At 43.7% G+C, this 23,256-nt stretch overlaps 1 protein-coding gene across 4 annotated transcripts in view; it reads right to left on the bottom strand.

The window, feature by feature from the left end:
• Positions 1 to 23,256, bottom strand: part of ACIN1 (apoptotic chromatin condensation inducer 1) — a 729,433-nt gene that overhangs the window by 200,633 nt on the left and 505,544 nt on the right. For 3 of the 4 annotated variants that reach the window (XM_069238220.1, XM_069238221.1, XM_069238222.1), the window contains exons 11-12: positions 9,385 to 9,532; positions 994 to 1,036 (exon numbers count right to left, since the gene is read on the bottom strand). In XM_069238220.1, the coding sequence (XP_069094321.1) occupies positions 994 to 1,036; positions 9,385 to 9,532 (191 nt within the window). Of the gene's footprint in view, positions 1 to 993; positions 1,037 to 6,716; positions 6,957 to 9,384; positions 9,533 to 23,256 lie in introns of those variants that run through there. The other variant, XM_069238223.1, reaches the window with a different exon arrangement.

Here is a 23,256-nt window from a genome sequence, read left to right as displayed (position 1 = left end):
GTTCGTTTTTGACAGACTCCCAGCCCATATACTCTTATGGCTACCCTGCACTTACAATGTCTAAGGTTTTGCTTAGACACTGCAGGGGCATAGTGCTCATGCACATAGGCCCTCACCTGTGGTATAGTGCATCCTGCCTTAGGGCTGTAAGGCCTACTAGAGGGGTGACTTACCTATGCCACAGGCAGTGGGAGGTTGGCATGGCACCCTGAGGGGAGTGCCATGTCGACTTAGTCATTTTCTCCCCATCAGCACACACAAGCTGGCAAGCAGTGTGTCTGTGCTGAGTGAGGGGTCCCTAGGGTGGCATAAGACATGCTGCAGCCCTTAGGGACCTTCCCTGGCATCAGGGCCCTTGGTACCAGGGGTACCAGTTACAAGGGACTTACCTAGGTGCCAGGGTTGTGCCAATTATGGAAACAATGGTACATTTTAGATGAAAGAACACTGGTGCTGGGGCCTGGTTAGCAGGGTCCCAGCACACTTCTCAGTCAAGTCAGCATCAGTATCAGGCAAAAAGTGGGGGGTAACTGCATCAGGGCCCTTGGTACCAGGGGTACCAGTTACAAGGGACTTACCTAGGTGCCAGGGTTGTGCCAATTGTGGAAACAATGGTACATTTTAGATGAAAGAACACTGGTGCTGGGGCCTGGTTAGCAGGGTCCCAGCACACTTCTCAGTCAAGTCAGCATCAGTATCAGGCAAAAAGTGGGGGGTAACTGCAACAGGGAGCCATTTCTTTACAAATACAATAGGCAAATTATTCTTAGAAAGGTAAGCTAAAAAGTGGCTCATGTTAGTAGATATTCAAACTGTGTCTATCACTGCTAAGAAACATCCCACAATCGAGACTCAAGATTTAGTCTTCAATTACACTCACCCCCTTCACCACAGCACACCAACTTTCACACCAGCCAGAACCCTCAAGGTCGTTCTCCAAAGACACACCTCTGCAACTCTCACTAGGGTCAGGGCCAGCTCTGATATACTTACACACAACAGAGATTTTCCGGTTGAAAACCTTCGGAGCAGCAGTCTGGAGGAGAGAAGGGGGTGGGGAAAACAATAAAAAGGAAGACCCCCACAGAGAGGGGAGAAACATTAATAACCATGAAATGGCAAACATCGAACAAACGTTAAAAAAGGAAACAGGAAAATGGCAGCAAAAAAAAAACATCATTTTAATGAAAAAGGTTGCACTCCTGGTCTAAGTAACTTCTCCCGACAACACTGCTAGGGGAAGTAAGGCCAGAAATGGCGCCAAAGGCACAGTGTGAAAGGAAACTTTCAAGGCTTCTGGCAGAGAGTTCCAAGGGAGAGAACAAAGACCAGAAGCAATATGTTGAACTTGTGCAGGCAAAACAAATCTACAGTTTCGATAATAAAATTGAATGAACAAGGCAAGCTTAATTTTCCATTGTCGACTCTAGATACCACCAAAAGCAGACGGCTGACAGAGTCAAACAGATAGTTCCATACAAGGATTACATGGTGTTAGGCAGACCTTCATTTTGTTTGGGTTTAACTTCAGAATATTAGTTGACGCCCAACACAGGACTGAACAGAAACCTTGGCTGATGCTTGCTGAAGCAACAGCAGCTTCTTTTTTTAAATGAAAATGAGTGGTGTGCTGTCAACATTATTACTTTTACTCCCCAACAATGCAGTAAAGCTGCAAACAGAGGAGATAAACATTAAATAGCAGGTGAGAGAGTCTTTGGCAACACAATACAAAAGTGAGTAGAGCACTGAAGAAAGTTGCAGATAGTGTTTGTAAAAGTAGAAATTATTCCACACTACGTAATGTGAAGTCTTTAATACCGTCCTGGGCGCTGGTGGTGCAGTGCAGGAATTGATGGTCTATGCTTAGTGGTGCAGCCTGAAATGGGGTATTCTCGAGGCTGGATGTACAATGTAGAAGGAATTCTAGAGTTTTGTAGTTCAGGTAGGATAATTTGAGTTAGCAGTGTGGTGCAGAGGGAGGTGGAGTACAAGGCAGTGATGCGTAGCTTGGTGAAGCACACGATACAACATAGAAGGCAGCTCAATCGGATTTTCGTATTTAATAAATATGAGTGCTTCTTTGGCTGGTATTATTGGACTGACAAAACACGTAAGCTTCATAAAAAGACCTCTCTAAACGGTTTCTCAACACAGCAAATGTTTTTGCTGGCAACACAATTCTATCCTCATCCCCTTCGCGCTCTGCAGGTCTCTCAACAGCCTGTGTTCAACTTTACAGGTTGACTATTGCAATAATTACCAGCCTATATTAGCAGATAACTGTTCTTCAGTTGTACCAAAAATGCAATCATACGGCTTCCATATCTATGGGGTGTTCTTATAGAAGAGAGGCCTGCCTGCATCTGCCTATTCCGTGGTTGTTTGTACCACAGACAGGAAAGATTTAAGTGCTGTAAGAGGATCTTGGGGTACTAGTTTAGGTAAACAAAGGTTGGGAAATTCCCTTTTTACCAAGTAACTGTTTCTGTTAGAACGATTTGCTAAATAAAAGTTAACTGTAATTGTGTTCATAATTTCATCATGTGTTGATTTGAAAGGCAATTAGTGCAGTGTAACAGAAGGTGACTGCTGTTGGTAGTTGTCTATGGAAGTGTGATACATACACTGGTTAAAACAGGAAATGGAGAGGATTTGGTCTGCACGGTTGATGGGAAAGATGCAGTGTGGAAGATTTCCTCCGTAGATCGATAGGCACTGGTCACTATTGCTTTCCAAAACCCAGTGCAGATTTTTTTTTTTTTTTTAACCATACTGCAAGACACTGTTGCATGGTTACTAACTTACCACTTCTGAGGTAGGGATCATACACTTATCAGTGCCAACATCAAGTTAATTCTATGTCATCTTTTACAGTAGAGTGCACTATATCTAGCACATGCTTTAAGCTGTCTACAGTTATGCTCCATTATCTCTCTACAGGTCTTCCATCTGCCCCCTAACTGTAGCACATGGCCTATAATGCAATCCACAAATATAAGGTTCACCCTCCAGCCCAAGCCCTTTTGGTCGACCACCAGAATGTCTCCTGCCATGGCCAACTAATAACTGCCATTTCTCTCCTCAAGTTTTTTTGGTGTGGTATTTACGATTGCCTTCGCGCACCTTCTATAGACAATCGCCTGGAAGATTAACTAAAGAATAGGTTTATGACACTGAAGGTACTCCTATTCTTACATTCCACATCGCTGTAGTGCCACTACATTTCTTTCCGGGTACATTAACCCTTGCTGCGCTCCTGTTTTTCTTCTGGGTTCTCGCCACCCACCCTGTGGTGCTACTCGCATCCCCTCTTCAGCCTTTCTATTTTCCCATCTCTCCTTACTCTAGTGCCTGTGGGCTACCAAGTCACTTCCTAAAGTGTGCCTAGTATCCGCTCCAAAAGCTCTTCTGTTCTAGCTCTGTTCCACTCGCCTTACTGTGTTCCAATCTCCTTACTGTTTTTATTGTGTACAAGCAAGATAAGAGTAGGCACTGTACCAATGTAACTCTTCCCAGGGAGCGCACTACTGCAGCAACCTTGCATTTCTTAGACTACCGAAATCCTCCTTTTACCTCTTTTCAGTGTATTCTTGTTCCAGCCACACCTCTTGTATGGCTTCTCGGGGATTACAATCATGTTTCCATCTTCAAAATGCTGCTACTACTCCTTTTTGATCTCTATTGTACACCTTTCAGTCCATTCTACTGCTTCCATCCCCATTTCTACTTTTACACATTTGTCTTTCTTTAGCAACATGTAGCCATTAACAAAACATATTGCTACATTACGCTCAAATGCGTTCACAGCTGTCCATAAAATGTACATAAAAAGCAAGTGAAAGCATGGGATTTTCTGGAGCAAACAGGGCGACCAAGACATTGACATCCTGAGCTTCTGGCATGCGACAGCCCCTCGAGTTCACCAACCAACTTGTAATGACAGCACCCAGAGTAGAGCTTGAAGTATAAAGTGTCCACTGCTTCACCGTACTTGAAAGTCCATACACAATAAAAGCAAAAGAGCCTTGGCGAGTACAGTACAAAGTTCTAGCACTATCCAGATGCCTCAAGATTGTGTCAAACCATTTGAAAAGATGGCAATTTTAAGCTGTTGCAGAATTTTCTGCAGCCATGGTTAGACAACACTTTATTTAGGGTGATTTTGTGAGGTTATCATTTAGTTCTCAGGTGCGATTACCACAACTATTGTAGTGACAGATCAAGACTGAGATGAAATGCTTTCAAAAGATTGTAGTTACACCACTGCAGCTTTTGAAAGTGCGTTCCTCTAATATCTCACAGGTTTGCAGGCTCCTCATTGTGTTGAAGACACACTGAAGTTCTTTAATGGGAAGGGGTCCCGATATCCTTGGTGTTCTTGTTTTAGCATAAGGCACTTTACAACTGCACTGCTGGCATCAAAATGTTCAGACAAAAATAAAAAATAAAAAAGCACTAGAATTGTCTGATAGATTGCATCTCTAAATTTGTATCACCCTCCAAGATCTAAAGTCCTGCTAATGAGGTTCATGTGTGCAGAACCCCTTGTTGTTTGTGCGAAAATGCATCAAAGTCACAAGTTTGACTTGAACATCTGGGTGAGTGGCTAATGCATTATGCTGAAACATACAAGCCATTTCAATGTTCTTCTTTACTCCCATCGCTCTGTGAGCCTCCAGAATTTCCTCATGCAATCACAGCTTTATCATGCACATTTTTGGCTACTGCAGGTCATGTACTCTCTAGTAAATGAACAAATCCACTTCAGTAATGTATTTTTCAGCTGCCCCCCGTTATAAAGGAACATGTTTAATCTTTCTAGGTCTCAAGTGTTCCTCCAGTGAGCTGTTTGGGTCAGGCTCCATTCGGTCTGTAAATTCTTAGAAGATGCGCAGCTACAATGGAGCTGCGATGATTTGGCTTTTAAAAATTGCACATTGAGCAAAAATGAATACTCAGACAAGACAGTTTTTTGGTCAGTGGCACAGTCTTAAAAAAAAAACAAAAGGGTGGGGATAGGCTTCTACCTCACAATTAACAAGGATGCTGTACAGGAAGAGTTCTCTAATGGAACAAAGATGAAGTAGATGTAAGAGACAAAAAAGTATTCAATAAAAAAAGGACTTATTTGGAAAGGCCTGGATTGTGTATTTAAAATATGAATGAGGAAAGGGAGCAAAGAACATAACGTAAAAGGCTTTAGCAGGCACCAGCTAGATAACTCCAAAATATGACCAGACTACTCACTGGAGGAACACAGGAAACAACAGCTACATACACCCACAAGGGATACTGCCTGTACCAATAATGTCGTTCCACTTAATTGCCTGTGTGTGCAAATAAAACTTTCTTATAATCAAAAAGTAAAATTTAAATTAAAGTAAAAAAAGGCATAAGAAAACATGACAAAGGATCCAAGGTACCCTGTCTCACACCTGATCTTCAAAGGTCAAAGGCTGGCATTTCCCCCACTCACACATCAGCGTGTGTGTTGTATCTAGGCAACCAGCTGGTCCAATCAGAAAGAGCCCTCACTGCTAGGTGGAGATGTGCGCTTTTGGACGATCTTTTTTCCTAATACTTTTTTGGCGGCAATATTCGTCAAAGGTCACATGCTCAAGTCAGCGGCAGTTGTGGTGCACTGACTGGGGCGGTGGGACCAGTTCTTGTTTTCAATTTTCTTTGCCCCAGATGGCTTTACTGAAGGAACCAGTCAAGTCCAGAACCTGCACAGGCTTGTAAAACCAGGCCCAGAGGCAGCTGCGACTTCAAAAGCAGCAGCCCTGGAGGCGGTGATACAGTTTCTTTCAGGTTCATGAAATGTTTTTTCCTTGGATGACAAGTGGTGCCTGGGTGAGTGACATTTTTATAGGCAAGGGCTGGTGATTTCCCATCACAAAGACTTATCGCGTTTGTGTTTCAGCAGCAATCTTGAAACGTTTGTTAACTGTTCTTGCAGGACTCATACCATCACAATGGTTAACTTGTTTTGACCCAAAGAGCAGCAAGTAGATCTAGACTGTCAGCACTGTAAACTCCAAAGTCACAAACAGAAACCTAATTATTTTGTTTTGCTTTATATACTTGCATTACGAAATCACAAAAGGCAGCATGGATGTTGCAGTCTCCTATACATGTTCGATGAGACAGCACTCTTTGAAATAGGAGCTTAACATAGTCGGTCTTGTTGGATCGTCTACTGAACAACGTGTAAATTGTATGCACCTCTGAGCAAAGTTTCATGTCCACATGACGTTCACAAGCTTTGTTTAAACTGTCTTTATGAGAGCAGAGGTGGTGCCGTCCACAATGAATCAGGATTGTTCACAGGTTTCACAGAGAAATTATGAAACAAAATTGCAGTAAACGTTAAAGTCACAGACTGAGAAATCAAACTGAAAAGGCTACTTTGATCAAATACATTCTAAGAAATGGGTCGGTGCAGGACTGAAGGAAACGTTCATCTGGAAAGAACTTGTGACCCAAGGTGTGCTCCGTCGGACAGGGTCAAGCAGCATATCTTGAACAAATTCATTTTGGTTTGTGTCTTGCTTTCCTTGAACGTGCACACCCCCACACGGTTATTCACGGTGCGTTATTTCAGTGAGTCAGGATCAAAGTCTTTCTTTCATAAAAATGCGACAGGCAGCAGCCTTTGCCTGTCTGGAAAGTCATTTGCCTTCATGTTTTATTTTAACGTATCTTCTTTTTTTAATTGAGAAATTAGCGCATCGATCTCACTGATGGTGGCGCTGGAAGGACGAGGCACTTTCTTGATTTTGAGAGTTCATGTGCCAGGCCAGCGTCTCTTGCTCACTCTTATTTCCTCTGAGTATACATTTAAGGCCATCAAGACCACTCTCGGACCTTTGCAGTAAACGTGGCTCTGATTGGGCAGCTTGGACGAGTCAAGGCGGCTGGCAGTCCATGGTGCTGGAATGTTTTACGGACCTCTAACAACAGGAGGAACATTACACACACATTGCTTGGGGACAAGGTGGAGTTGTAAGAAAGGGAGGGGTATAAGGATGCGCACGCAAACACAGCAAATCAAAATTTCTGGCATAAACAGTAACCCAACAAGCAAAGTTCTCCAGTCAAGCCTTGCGCTTCACAATCAAACGCCTAGTCCAGCAAACTTATTGTGGCCTTTTGCACACTGTGGTTTAGAACCGTTGTAATATGCCATTACTTGAAATAAAACACCTAGGTTGCTGCATTAGATGAGAAAAAAAAACAACGTGACTTCTTTCAAAATCTCAACATAAATGGGCGAAAATCATACAAGTGTGGCAGCGACTTCCTGCAAACGATGTTCTGGGCCGCATATGCCCTCTGCGGCACTGCAAGTGTACTAGCTCTTCAACTACTATGTAAGGATTTGATTAGGACTATTTCTCGAAGCAAAAAAAAAAAAAACATTGTTTACCCGTCAATCATACATCTTATTCCATCATGGAAGACTTAAAACACATGCCTATCTCCAGTAAGACTGTACCATGAAGCTGGCATTCATTTACCTTAGGCTACTCCAGCCAACAACAGAACTAATAACCTAATGACAAAGATATCACGACAAAATCTGCTGCTGTCACAGATCAGGGCACCCATGGTCACCTTTGGACTTAAAGGAAATGCAAACATTTCTTCATCAGGCTGTCTGAGAATGTTTGGCATCAGCAACATGAACCTTGTCCGTACACTGCATTCAAAAGAAACCTACCTCTGGCTACCACCAGAAAAACTGTACAAGAAATTAGCAAACGTCTGAGGAAAAGTTCATGTCAGGTGCAATTTTTTTTTTAAAGTTCCCAGTGAAATCTGATGGAAAGACAATTTGTGCTCTTCGACTACGAAGATGAGCGACCAAAAGGCAGGACTTGATAACACCAAAAGACAATTCTGGACCTAACCACCTGATGGCAGAATAATGCACAGCATGTGAATCCAGAAAAGGATTGATGCAGCAATTTCATGAATCGGTTTCTGTGCTCAGTCCCAGTTTTTGGGACCTTTTAAATACTGTTAACATGAAGATGGGGGAAAAACGGACCATGGGAAGATCGGATGGCCCATAACTATGCCTCACTAGCTAAGAACGATACCACGAATGAGGAGAAAAACATTCCAGTCTTTAAAAGGATTGACAGCGTACAAAAGGCCACAATGTGCCTACAGGATAAAGCAAACTTGCTACTCTAAGCCATCCATAAACCTTTGTACTCTACACTCACTCACCATGTTTGCGATCAACCAACCTCTTCCCACTCCACCTCAGCAAACCCATACACTACTTCTAGTGAGGACAGAGAGGGGCAATTAGCAAATAAAGTGCGGGGTAGAATTTCTTCTGTATAACAGACTCACTTCACAAACTCCCACAAAGGAAACACACCCGTGCAAACCTGCGAGAACAGATACAATCTGGTAGTCAACCACCCTCTGTTTAACTACCCTCTAAAGTCATCAATGCTAATGCGTCCACGTCCCACACCAGTACTGCGTAACGGGAGAGAAGCAGGGAATTAGTGTAGAGGCTGGGTAAGACGATAGGGACAGGCCTGAAACTAACACGCTGTCTGGTCATGGCAAAAAGTGGCACCGAGCTGAATATTTAAAAACGTTCATCAGTTTCAACAATGTTTTAGGGTGTGATGAGGTGACTGCATTTATACCAAGCAAGGAACAAAGGCGCAGGACAATGGCTATCCACAGTCACTGGAACACAGAAGACCGAGTGTGGCCACAGCACGGTTTTGAAGATCGGGTTTTATAGCGATCTTGGTCTCAAATATAATATCATAATGGAGACTGAGTTGGGAGTATATTCATACATCATTAACTGTTGATTGTGTCAAATGAAATAAATAAATAGGGAAACTGGAATGGACCTTAAAAGGAGAAGTTGGGTCTATGGCCCAGGGATGTCAATAGTAGTAGCAACTGCCCTGTAATTTGTAGTGCGAACATGTCTCCTCTTCCCCCCCCATTAGTTCAGAAAAAGGGGCAACAGAAATGACTGCAGGGAACAGCCAACTACCGTGGTGCGTGGTACTAGTCACCGTCCTCTCACCTCAAGAGGAATCTGACACTAACTGCACAGCGGGATGCCTCTTCGCTAACACCACAAGAGTACCAGACCTGCACAGAAAAGCCAGCAGTCATCATCCTCGTCGTATCTCAGCAACTTTCAAACTAACAATCGCACAAAAAAAAAAAATAATCTCTCACACAGGATGGGGGCAGAATTAGCTCACCAGCAGACTAAGAACGTTGTTTTGGGGAGGGGAAGAAGGGGTAATGAAGATGGGAGGCATTGGCTAGTCCCTCTATGGATATGGCCTTGGCACCCCTAATAGGGGCCCCCGCTGGCGCTCTTACCTCTTTCTTCTCCTCATCCTCTGAACGGCAGCTGTTTTCCATGGCTTCCTCACTGACAGGAGTTGTATCAGTGGCTGTGGGTACAGCCGCTTCTTCCCCATCGGTCTCCACCCTGCCTTCGGCTGTGTCCTGGGCCATTTCCTTCTCACTGCAGAAAAAAGAGGCAAACAACTCAGAGGCAGAAAGACAGACAATTCCATTTAAGTATTCGTTCCTAAACATTTCATGTTCCAGTAATTCACTTTTCCGACATGAAAATATACATGTAAAATTAACAGGTACACAACAAATGCCATTATGGTATCCTCATACTAACTTTAAGGGCAGTTATTCGAGGCTACGTTTTGAAATGAATACCCCCAATTTCCCTGCATTAGAGGAACCCTGCCATTTTTGCGAGATTTCATCGTGCTCTTCCTGATGCGATGTGCAAGTTAATAAAATCTAAAGTTATGATAATATATTAGGGAACGGCTGGAAACACAATGGATCCTTTTGTGACCAGAAAACATGTATCAATATCTTGCTTTTTTTCTCGACCTTACAAGGAATTACTAAAAATCAAGCTCCTTCGAAGCACTGCAGAGCCAAAATGGTAGATCTAAATAAACGCAGTTTTTAATCACAAATACCAAGCAATGTTCCCATGGGACTCGTTTTGGAGCAGAAATGACTACCAAGATCTTTATAACTGGATAGGAATTAATTGACCCCCCTCCTTGCAGAATTCTCCATCTTGTTTTGGAGGATAGGGACAGATAGGGTGAGGAATGTGCCCCCCCTCTCCAAAGGGAGTGAGCACAGGAAGGGTGTAGCCACCCTCAGGAACAGTAGCCATTGGCTACTGCCCTCTGACCCCTGTAACACCCCTAAATCTAGTATTTACGGGCTCTTCTGAACCTTACTCACCAGATTCCTAATTACCTCTGAAGAAAGAAGTACTGCTAAGCCGACCCAGCAGTGAAGACTCCAGACGACAACTGACTTGTCCCCAGCTCTACCAGCCTGTCTGCAGCTTCAAAAATCTCTGCTCCAAGAAGGAGATGCATCATGCAAGACCAGCAACCTCTCCAAACCCAGCAGAGGACTGCCTGCCCAGCAGAGGACCAAGAACTCTCAAGGACAGCAGCCCTGTCGAGATGAAATCACCAAAAAGACTCCAGAACATCCCCAGATCCATGAGCCAAGATCCGCGGACCAGTCTAAGGCGCTCTCGAAAAACTACCAGCAAAGCACTTTGCACACTCTACACCCAATGTTTTTATAAACACTTGCCTTTCCAAGGATAGCAATAGCAAGCAGAAAGGCTTTCCCTAGGGTGCTGTAGGACAGTGATTCAATATATAGAGTTAACACAATATTGTCAAATCTATGACTCTTATAGAGACTAGGGGCTTAATTTAGAGGGCTGCATGGAAAGAAACTCACAATTACTCCATGACTCACTGCCCACAACATGTATGTGATTTGCTTTCCCTACACCTACCTTAATCGCCTACAAAGCCCCACTCCCATCCTTCTGTCATTAATGCAGCCCTCTGGCACAACAAAGACCATAGTTTGTGGTTTCTGGGGGAAATGTTTGAGAGTACCCATGCTCTAGGGGTTCTCCCACTGTCAGTTATCTGTCATTAACCCAAGTGCCACTGGTGCGAGCTAGACCATGACCTCAATGACAGGTATTAGCATTGTTCAAAGCAATATTACTGAGGAGCACAATTAATATGAAGTTAAACAGCTGACATCACTATTGCATCAGTTCAAGACTCTGTACACAAGACTAGGACCTTTGCACTGAAGCTTGCTGGGAAACAGCTAAATGCTATTTGATTCTTCCCACCGATTAATCCTCTACAAACTATGCACTGAATTACCCAAGAGCTCCAAGGAACCACACCTCGAAGCTTCCAATGCCCTAAATCCTAACTGGTTGAATTGGTTGACAACAGAGATGAACCTTCTGACCCCCAAGTTATCTCCCATTCTGATTAAGGCAAGGGGGGGCTACCCACTGAAAGCTTTGATGACAGACTCCAATAGACACTAGAGACCTCCAACTGCGATAAAAAGAAATAGGAAACCTTAAGAAGAGGGGTTTGCTATAGAGGAGCTCTCTGAAGGGGCGGTAAGCAAGCTCTCCTACAAATGTTCAACCTAGATCTTCAGCTTTGTTTCCTGCCCCTAAGGAGACACTTTATGTACACACCTGTAGGAAAGTGCCTCTTATGGACATGGTCACCCCCACTTTTTGTTCACTGGTACTAAGGGTTTTCGAATGAGGTGCACTGGATTCCTCCTAAACAGGTCCCCAGTGACAGTGCTTTATCCCTAAAACAGGTGGAGTGTGTACAATTGGCACACACTCCTAATACTACTGCATGTCCCTAGGATGCGGTACCCCTGGTACCTAGGATGGGTCCCTAAGGGCTGCAGAAAGTACTGTGCTACTGTTAGGGTATTAACACCTACGCTAGCAGCATGGCTAGTGGATCTGCATACCAAGGCCAGAGACCTGAGAGACCCTGCCACCTTTTGGTATACAGCCTCAGCTTCCCAAGACCTGGGAGTTGCCACCCACCCTGCTCTGAGGCTCAGTTGGCACCAGGAAAAGCAGGAAAATTAGTTAGGCAGTAGGCATGTGCCACTTTTGGGCTTGCCACACCCCTATGGTGGGCTACCTGAAGTGGACACTCAAGGAAGGATTCCACCATCTTGATTTTGGTGGAACTAGGAATTCTGGGACAGGGTCATGCCCCCCCTTCCCACAGGAAATGGTCTTATAGGGTGTGTAATCAAGCCAGGGATAAGTAGTCCATTAGCTACTAATCTACACTCCCCTAAACACTCCTAAATTGAGTATTTGGGTAGTCCCCCGACACCAACGCAGATTTGCCTGACCAAAGAAGAAGAGGACAAAAGAGCCAAAGAAGCGAGAACTCTGGACGACGGATGGATTTTTAGCACAAAACTATGCCTGTCTATCTGCATCCGTCCAGACAATCATGAAATCCCGACTCGTCCTGAAGCTATGTGGACTTCACCATCCAGTCAGCATCCCCCTTGCAGTGGAGGAGCCACTTTCCTTCTTCCTGCAGGCACCAACCACAACATCCTTTCCATCGATCTGCTGCAAACTGGGTCCACAGATGCAACAGCCGTCCAGGTCAACATGCTTACAGGGGCCTGTGTTGTCTCCCTATCAAGTGAAAAGACACCAGGGGCAACCAGAGCCGTCTTGCACCAACACTTGAGGTACTGGACCCCTTGCAGCAACAAAGGCTTGTACACGTCCAACCTGGATTCCAACTTTGTAACTGAAAAACAAATGTTGAGGGATGTCGACATGAGGAGCCCAGCTGCTTTGTCCCTCTTCTTGCAGGTTCTGCAAAGAACAGTGGGCACCTTGACGCAGGAACGACCAAGACCCACTGCACCCGAGCTCCATCACAACCCTTCCTCCCATGACCAACCGAGCCTGTCGCCCCTTTTGGGAATTACTTGTACTCCTGAAAAACAATAAGGGTCATCTGTATTATCTACACAGAGTACCTCTACATTTGGTACACTGCATAGCTAGCCAACTTCCTACACATCCTGACTCCAAAAAGTCCTTAAAAGGAAAGTCAGAAACACATTAGTGGTGGATCGTCCATAACCCTTTTCACCATCAGAAGATCCAAAGAAGGGGTCAGACCGAGCATAGAGATAGTGCCACGAATAGCTCCTTGACCCAGCAGGTCTTTTCAGTGAAATACTACATCTATCAATAACTATGAAAGATGAGGATTTAGTGATAAACCAAAAAGAGTTGGCAGAATGGGTGTAGCCGGCCCTCTGAGTACTTGGCTATGTAAATTGCTCACTATCAACAGACAGACCTATTTGATCATCATTAGAGAACATCCAAAATTAGGTGATTTTTCAACTTTAAAAGGTGACCCAGCAGCAGGTGGAATAATATTTAGGAGACACCCTCTGCCAAGGATGTTGACCTCGATGGTGAATAATACTTGCCATGTATGCATTTAACAAAGAATTTTAATCACTGTACAACACTGTAGTACACCTGTGGTGGTCCCAGACTGGAACTCCACGTTCCCACTGGACAGCAGTGACTGGATGTTGTAAAGGGAAGTATTTCCACATCGGATGGATTTCTGAAGCCTGGACTAGTTGGCTTCCCGCTTCAACCAACAACCCCCCCTCCCCCCAAACACAGTTTTTATAGGTGGAAACGGGATCCAAAAGCACTGGGAAAGGATGTTTTCCTTCGGAATTATCCAGAACTCCTACATGCAGCTGCCACCCCCTTGATATGTTACCCAGGGTCCTGATGGCTACTCTGCTAACATCTCAGGTATGGTACCCAACCTTTCAGGAGATCTTGTGTGACTGTCACATCCTCCTCCTGCCCTCTAAAGACCTACTGACCAAACCATGTGGCACCCATCACCCTCTGAATATTGAGGGACCCCTCTTCTTGTCCGCTTGGAGGCTTTCGCTGGAAGGATGACAGTTGGCAGGCCATTCAACAAAGGTGGCAGAATGCTCTCTGCTTAAGGTCCGCAGATGTAATCACAAACGATACAATTTTAGCAGCACTGTTATCTGCAAGAAGACCCTGATCCAATTCATTCAGATTTAGTTTACATCTGGAATTTCTTTTCAGAACTGGCAGAGCCTGGGATAGCTTACAGACCCTTAAAATTATTTTCATTCTGCGATTTCGGTGACATACTTCAGTTTCCCACACTCCAATGGCTCAACTAACCTGATGTGTAAACTTCTCAGGGGCACTCAGTTTGCAGTCCCCCAACAACTGAGGTACATTAAGCCCTGGGATGCTAACGTCCTGTTGCAGCTCTTACAGAACTCGCCCTCCAACGAGAATCTATCCAGAAAACAACTGTCTGCCAAGTAGGCAACTCCAATTGTGTCTCTTACGCTAGACCACTGGACATCCTTAGTAAGACATTTATTTTTGAGGAAGTGACAGTCACCATTGGCATAGGGGCAAAAACACCCTATAGAACAATATCCTTAACCCATGCTTCCCTGGCAAAGGAAACCTATGTGAGGTCATACGTTTGAAAGAGTATGAATCTCTCTAATAGAAAATAGAATTTCCTAGCTTTTTATATGTTTTCAATTCTATTTAGGACATGGAGGGGGGAATTATCCCACTCAGTACTTCTGTGCTTTGAAAGCAACCTATAGTATCGGACCCACCTATATTTTAGAGCTACAGGAAACATACATTAAACATATTTACTGTTTATGTGGCAATGCAATGTTAGGCAGTACATGTAAATGCGTCTTACGATTAAACAATTTTAGAAAAAATGCTTTAGTTGCAATGCTATTATGGTAAATAAGCAAGAAAATAGGAAGTGACGTGGCTGTCTTTATCCTCATTGAACTATCAATCAATCAAAAAAGTGTAGAGCGTGATACTCACCCGTAAGGGTCCCAAGGCGTGGGGGAGGGGAATCGGAGGAGGGGGGGGGGGGGAGGTCACTGATCGAACAACCATGTCTGAAGAGCAGGAGGTCTTTGGTTTTGCGAAGGTTGGTGGGGAGGGAGTTCCAGGTTTTAGGGGCAAGGTAGGAGAAGGACCTGCCTCCTGTGGATGCGGGGGTCTGTGGCTAGGGCGAGGTTGGCTGATCGGAGGTTGCGTGTGGAAGTTCACTCTTTCGTTGAGATAGGTTGGGCCGGCGGAGGGATTGGTGTGTGTGGATGAGGATCTTGAACGTGATTCTCTTGTCTATGGGGAGCCAGTGAAGGGATTTGAGGTGTGGTGAGATTGGTTCGTGGCAGGGGAGGTAAAGGATGAGGCGTGCAGCTGTGTTCTGGATTCTCTGGAGTTTGCGTTTGAGTGTGGTGCCGGCGTAGAGGGCGTTACCTTAGTCCAGCCTACTGCTGATGAGTGCGTGGGTGACTGTCTTCCTGGTTTCTGGGGGAATCCATTTGAAGGATTTTTTTTTTTTTAGAGTGCGGAGTGTGCGGAACAGGAGGAGGTTAGAGCTATGATTTGCTGTGTCATGGAGAGGGAGGGGTCCAGGACGATGGCGAGGTTCCGTTTGTTATCAAGGTAGCAATTTTTTATCTACTACGAGGTCATCTCAAACTGTTTTGGGACTCTGAACATGTGTAGTACTTTTCATTAAAACATTATTGTTCAAAATTACTGGTGGTCGAGAATGCAAATAAAAACAAAAAAGCATAATCTGCACCATATGTGTCCTTAATAGAATTGAAAACTTTCAGACTCAAAAGCTGGTAAAGTGTACATTCCATTCATGCACTACTTCTCCAGTACCCAGGGATGCCACCTGTTTTAGGTCTAGCGTAAGCGGTCGACCCCGTTTATACTTTTAGGATACTTCTTATGGCTTAAAGAGATTTAATTTGTTGGTTGCAGTGTACTTTAAAAATTATTGCTCGCTAGTGGTCGGTTCTGCCTTTTTCTGTTTCAGAGCAGTGACCAACTAATGTATTATTTAACTTTGGTTTCTTTATCTGTTGCTGTGACGGACTACTTTTATTATTTCTTTGTTGCTCTCTTTTCACTGTGGGTGTTTTAGGCTAGTAGCTACCTACGTTTTATTGTAGCATTCCGTTTCTCCAACCTCCACACGTCGCTGACTTTTGTTTTGGCTTTATTCCAGTGCTGTGTCCTCACTTACCTCTGGCTCCTAAAATAAGTTTATATAACAAAAGAAACTCTTGGTGCCTAAACATTTATCTCACTGCTCACAAAAGCCACAATATGCCATTTCTGGAAGAATGTAGATAAACCTAGAAGAAACTTGCAGAGCGTCACATCTGGAGTTACTCTCCAGGCCCCCTCCCTGCCAGCCCTCAGAGACATAGGCATACAGGACATTGCTTATCTCCTTCACTGGAGCCATAAGTTTTCTCAGGCTTCTCTGCCATTGTTAACTTTATTTGAGCTTTGTTGAAATGGGAGACAAAAATGCTTGCAAGACTTTTTTTCTGTTAACATAAAAAGAAACATTTTTCTAGCCTTATTTTCTAAATTCTGTTCAAACGTTTACACAACTTGAGGTAATGCAGTCGTCTTGTCTCTCCTCAAGGGCTTGTGATTTCTGATGTCAGTGGCCGCCAGTCGCCACCAAAACATGGCAGAAAAAGACGAAATTATGAGGCAGGGTTGACTAGTTTTTATGGCAAGAAAAGTCCAGTTCTGAATTTACAATGCCAGTAGCTCTTACTCGAGCAAATGCAAGACCCATTGCATTGCAAATGCTTGTTTTATTCAGCTAGACTATATTTTTACGTCCAGGTCGGTAAACTTATTTGGACAAGAAATGTAATCGGATATTTTAGTCTTCTAAAACAAACATGAAACAGTAAGCATAAAAGAATGCGTTTAAGAGTAAACGAGGGATGTTTAAATCGTTTCGGAATGATTATTAAAGAAAACCCAGGGATAACTGCCATAAAACAAAATATTCAAGAGGACTTTCCTCAAATTCGTTTTCAGTTACTCGTTATCTAGAACATCAAAACGTTGACAAGTAGCGACAATTGGGGGGGGGGGGGGACGAGAAAAAAAAAGAAAAAAAACGGGCAGCAACCTTAACCAGAACCAAAAGTAATAACTAACAATCATGTACTGAAAAGTGGAATAAAAATGTAGGTTTTCGAGCAATTTATAATAATAAAAACTTTACCCTCGCCGTAAAATTCCCGGCCTTTCCTTCGCGAACCTATAACGGTCGCTTCCTATCTCTACTAGAAAGTGTGATGGTACACGTAATTCTAAAGTGTGGTAGTCTTAGTCCACCCAATGGAATATATATAAGAATACATGTTAACCCTTCAGATCTCCCCGGCACAGACCAATTTGTTCACTTTACTTGTGAGCCTTTTGCTGTCGGTCACCCAACGAACCAACCCTGCTAACAATACCCGCAGAATCGACTAAATCATACCTCTTGCACGCACCTCCTTGGCCACAACTGTTAAACGCTTCCTCTTACCTGTCTTTGTTTTCACACAACATCCTGCCCAGCCGAGGAAGGTCGGAGACGACGAATGGGGCAACGGCCTAACTCCCGGTGGGTGAGGATAATGTCAATGCAACTCCCGCGTGCGGTGGAATGAAGCAGCGGGCACAGGGATCTACCGACCCCAAGACAGAACCCAAATCGGCAGTCGCTGAAGTTCTGGGGCCTCGATGTGCGGTCTCCGCTATCCGTTTGATTTTTTTAGAAACCTAACTTTACGATAGATCTCCAAGAAACACCTTCTCCGCAACACGCAATTATTCGAAAGATTAATTAAACGGACGCTGACAAAATAACATGAGTTGAAAAGTGAAAGTCTCCGCAAACAGAATATAGAGAGGGTTTCGATGTCCCGATACGGTCTTAGGCCCACGCACGGTCAGTCGCCATCTTAGACGAGGAGTCAACATTTACCCACAATGCACAGCGGGAGCAACGAGAAATGGGGGCAAGAGAGTAGGAGAGGTTGGTCTGGAGAAACGACTGCACCAATGCGCCCATTACTGCCTCCCCAACAGATGGCGTTGCGAACCCCAGGCCACACCCTCGGCAGATCGTCACGTCTATTGTCGCGCTTAGTTGACATGATCAAGCGGCGACTAGAAGATACGTAGCGTCTTCGGCCATAACCACGTACGCTAAATGAAACCTAGTTCCCGGACAAATAACACCGGGCTCAAAACCACTCGTGTTTTCAAATCTCGTCACTTGAGGGGGTTGGGAACGACTCTCCTAAGGTACACCGTATTCATGGAGAGCCTCAAGCCCTGCAGATTGATGGCGCAATTTGCCCCGCTCCGTGTTTCATTTTAATTAATACTGGTAGTTATTTGTATATACATGGTCAGTCCGCGTGTAAGACGGCGTCTCATCCCAGAAACCTTGGAAGTATACTGTACCATGGAAGAACTCGTAAGTTTATACAGAGGTTCTATGCGTCTTCTGTATTCCTCTCTAGCTAACACTAGCATACATGGGGCGAGAAGGTAGCGCAACGGCCAGAGCTCGAGTCTCGGCGTCGGCTCAACATCCTGTGTGATTCTGGGCAAACCACTTATTACTCCCCCCCCCCCTTGCCTACTAAAAACGACTGCGTTCACTCCAAAACCTTTAGGTCGAGTTCGCGCTATATAAAACTGCGAAAAAATGCCAATAGACCAGATTCAGGCGGAAGACACGGTTTGTGAAGCCAAATTTTGCTTTATTTTAGGTTTTAAAAACGTGCCCTGTTTTCGCGTAAGACAGTCGGGAAAATAAAGCCCCACACCTATTTTATTCTTCTTCAAAATCTCCCAGCGTTTGAAAATGTTTGCATATAGGCACTAGTATTGTGCCTGTTAGTTTCCCGTTCGTGTGACAGCACCGATATTTCTGGATTTGAATCGGTGAGCACGTTTGACGACCTTATAGCTCAATGCTGTTTGGACCTCGATCAAGGCATTATTTAAAGAACCCGTAAAACAAGTATTGGCAAAGCCAATAGGTCTCCCCTTGCCGATGCTTTAGCATCTGCAAAAAATAAATATAACGACACAAATGTTGCTGCTGGTCGCATCATTCTGTAAGCATGCATCTATCAGCTCACATGTGCCTATGGAATTACACGTGCACTGGTCTAATGACCTATATTGTTTTCGGTGCTTTGCTGTGGGCAGCTTACAAGGGACCGTACAGCAAAGCCCTCGTTGCCTTGTGGTGTTCTTGTGTTCTAACCTGGCTCCACGGTTATTAGCGAAACATTAAGGAGTTGATGATGGCAGCCTTGTGTAGACTGCCCGTTTCTTTCTCTGCTGCTGTCAGGGTATTTATTTAATAAAGAAACAATCCCACAAGCTTCCTGCCTCGAAGCGTCTTTACAAAGTTGGCAACGAAGAAGAACCTACGCAACACATTGCGCTGTCAGAGCATTGTACGAGCTGTCCCCGGTTTTCCACAAGTAAATGCCAGTTTGCACCTGTAACACAGTGTGTATAATTAAACATTTCCTAGCTGACGAGTAGGCAAGTTTTGGAGGCGAGGATTATAGATAACTTTCTTCACTTTATTTCCACAGCAGATTCAAAGAGCAGAATAAAAAGTAAATACAAACAAAGACTATATGTCCCATGAGGCTCATAGTATCAGTCTGTAAACAGTCCAATCACAACACAGACCAGCCTATAAGTAGATATGACGTCCCTTCCTGTTCCTCTTCTTCATTCGAGGAAGTTAAAGGTGAAGATAGTTTAATCCATTCCTTGGCTATTTCCAGCATAAATTAATTATAAACACTTTATCTAGTTCTTTATACAACTTTGTTATGTTGCAGAAGAAAAAATACAATGCTGAAGGGAAATAATTTTTTTTCAGTGTGAGTAAATGCAAAGATTAATTTGTATTCAAACAGTCAAGTATATAAAGCATTGAAGGCATTGTAAAAAGATGGTTACCTACTGGAATAAGAGATGTAATGGTTGAAGGGAGGGGGAGGCTTTTATGGAGATCAAATGCCTGGGTGGGATACTCCTCACCCGTGTCCTTAATAGAATTGAAACTTTCCTTTTGTTAGCTAGGACTTTTTCATTCTGTGTCAGGACCGGAGAGGAGGACTATGCATGTTTAAAGCTTACTGACAACCAGAGATGCAGGTTCTAAAATGGGTTTAAAATAGAACTTTTTGAATGTGGATTCCGATGACCAATCCACTGCACTCATGATGGCTTCAAGTCTACCACCTACCTGTATGCTTTAGAAGCCATTGCTTCTCTTGTGGAATGAGCTCCTAATCTATGAATATCAATACCCGCCTCTGTCATGATCCAACTAACCCATCTGGCAATAGTAGGGGATGAAACTGCTTTAAATGGTTTTTGTAAAGCAATGAGAAGTTGATTCCCGCCTGCAGATCTGACAGCCAGTTTGATGTCTTCATATGCATTGATACAGTTAACTACACATAATTTTCGATGATCTGGAAAAGCAGGATAAGAGACCACGCTGATATTGGTTTTGGTTCTCCTAGAAATAGTGAAAGTAATACCTTCTGGGGTAAAGGCTCTAGCAGATAGATCTAAGGCTCTAACATCAGATACTCTTAAAGGAAATGAGGCATAGTAGAATAGCCCATTTGGCCATAATTGTTTACAAGATAGGTGATTATCGTGCCATTGGGAGAGGAAAATTAAAATTACGTTAACGTTACATAGTCCTGAATAGCTTAGAAAGACGAATGCCTTTCATTAATTTACATACCCATGGATGTTCACTTACTGGTTTGTTATTAATGGAGATATGTCCTGCAGATATGGCTGACCTAAAGGTATTAATGGCACGATAAGCTAGACCCGAGTGGGCCAGCTCCGCCAAGAAGTTTAGGATATAAGAAAAGTTCCGTCCCCAAGGGATCAAGATGTTTCTCCATACACCAACGATCCCATCGTTTCCAAGCCAATCTATATGTCTCGGTAGTACTTGTGGACCAGGCCTGTTGAATGAAGTGCTTAGCTTCCTTTTTTCTGTTTTTCCAACATCCCCGTAAATCCGCCAGGCCATAAGGCAAAGATGACCTTGGAGAACTAACGGGTGAGGAGATCCTTGATGATCGAGAAGTATCGAAGGGAAAGATGGTAATCTGATTGGGAGATCCCAAGACAATTCCATTAGTGTTGGGAACCATGCTTGAGATTTCCAAATCGGAGTGACTAGAACTAAGGACTCAGTTTGACGTCTTACCTGTGCTGCAATTCTGGGAATCATTATAAATGGGGGAAAGGCATAAGGAAGATCTTTCGACCAATCTTGAAGAAAAGCTTCTATCGCTTCCGAATCTGGACTCCTGCTGACATATCTCGTCAATTGGTGTTTCAGACGGGAAGCGAAGAGGTCTAGATTTCAAGGCCCCCATCTTTCCATCAGGCTAGAAACATTTTTCGACCTAATTTCCAATTCGTGCTATCTGTGAAGTTCCAGTCTGCTAAGGTGTTTTTGATCCCTGGAAGATACTCTGCCACTACAGAGATCTGTTTCTGAAGGCAATAATGCCAGAAATCCTTCACCAGTTCTGAGAGTTCCTTCGATCAAGTGGCTCCCAGGTGAATGATAAACTGGACCGCTGATATGTTGTCCATCCGCAGGAGAATGGAACAACACACTTTGTCCTTCGCGAGAGACTTGATTTCAAAGGATCCTGCCAGACGTGCTAGACAATTGATATGGAGAGAGAGTTCTTCCTCTGACCATCATAAGCATGCGCACACTTTTATGGAAGGTTTCGGTTAGTTTATTGAAACCTTCTAGGTGCCCTGAGTCATGTTTTGAGACCTTCTTTCCCTCTGATTTAACCCCACTCGGACCTGGTTTGGGCTGAACGGGATCATTAAAAACCACCAGAATGCTCTTTGTGAGCTTATCAACCTGTTCCCTAAGAGGTGCAAGTGCATTGGAAATGGCAATGGAAAACGCTTGACTCACCTCTGGGAGAAGACGTTGGGGAGGCCACTCTTGCTGTGCATCCTTAAAGAATGCATTTTCATTGCCAATAGACTGGTCCATTATGAGGGTGAGAGCACCAAACTCTAAGAGTATAGTAAAAAATATATATATTCCTTTTTTTATTTAAATATTTTAGGACAAATATTTTAAGGAACAATATATCATCACCCAAATAGTAAGTGGGCAGCCCCCTCACTGGTGCTTTAAATTTAGATAAAAAGATATAGGAAAAAGAATAAAAAATATCAAATATGGCCCCAAGGTAGAGCAATTTCACTAAATATAAAAACCAACGGTGTTCAAAGCGAGGGTTGATCCAGGGGAACACAGCGCATGACAGGAATTCAAAAATTTCCTGTCAGCATTTCCCCGAAGCGTGCGTAGCCGTCAGCTGAGACGCTCTGAGAGAGCCGCCTCAGAAACAGCTGATGTGCCTGACAATTCAACGAGCATGCGCCCCAGTCGAGCTGCGCAAGACAAAACAATGAAAATAAGCGCTCAGGTATTAAGCCAACCGTGCTTCAATTCAAATCAAAACACACATATATTTAAACAATAGTAGTAACTAACATAAAGGGAAAACGTTTATAAGAAGGATTGTACTTAACTGACAAGCAGTGAAGAAAGAGGAACAGGAAGGACGTAATATCTACCTTTAGGCTGGACTTTGCTGTGATTGGACTTTTTACAGACTCTAGTACTATGAGCATCATGGGACATATAGTCTTTGTTTATATTTACTTTTTATTCTGTTCTTTGAATCTGATGTGGAAATAAAGTGTAGAAAGTTATGCATAATCCTCGCCTACAGTCCTGACATAGAATCAATACAGTACGCGCTTTTCACACACGTGTACGTATACCAACAATACTATTACTGTAAGTAAGTTTTTACCTTTAGTACCCAAACCGTTTTATTCCGGCCGTCACTTCCTGCCTGTTTTGTAATACGTAACTGGAAGGGAGCACACCATTTACATGCAGCAGTGATGAAGCAGTGTCTGATGACATCATCATTGGGGACCACTTTGGTTTGGGAAGTCATCTATGTGGGCAGCCATCATTTTTAATATTTTCTTTCTATAGTGCCAGCTTCCTCAACACAACAGAAATTGGATGTAAGGCGCTTTCCATTAACAGTGTTGCACACTGATGCACAACGTTTAAAATTTCCGGCGGCCAGTTTGACATACCGGCACCCTTTCATCTAAATTGTAATGGTTCACGGTATTTTGCACACCAACTTGCAAGCACTGTCAGCGCCAATTAGTGAATGTAAAGGTGATTCGCGAACACAATATTTAAAGCTAAATAAGTTATATCTCTTTCTCGTGCAGACAGTGTCATCTAGTGGTTACCGACTGAACTA

This window comes from Pleurodeles waltl, chromosome 6, assembly GCF_031143425.1.
Source record: "Pleurodeles waltl isolate 20211129_DDA chromosome 6, aPleWal1.hap1.20221129, whole genome shotgun sequence".
Taxonomy (NCBI): Eukaryota; Metazoa; Chordata; class Amphibia; order Caudata; family Salamandridae; genus Pleurodeles; species Pleurodeles waltl.
The sequence above is the reverse complement of the archived record's forward strand: the minus strand, read 5'-3'. Positions and strand labels throughout refer to the sequence as shown.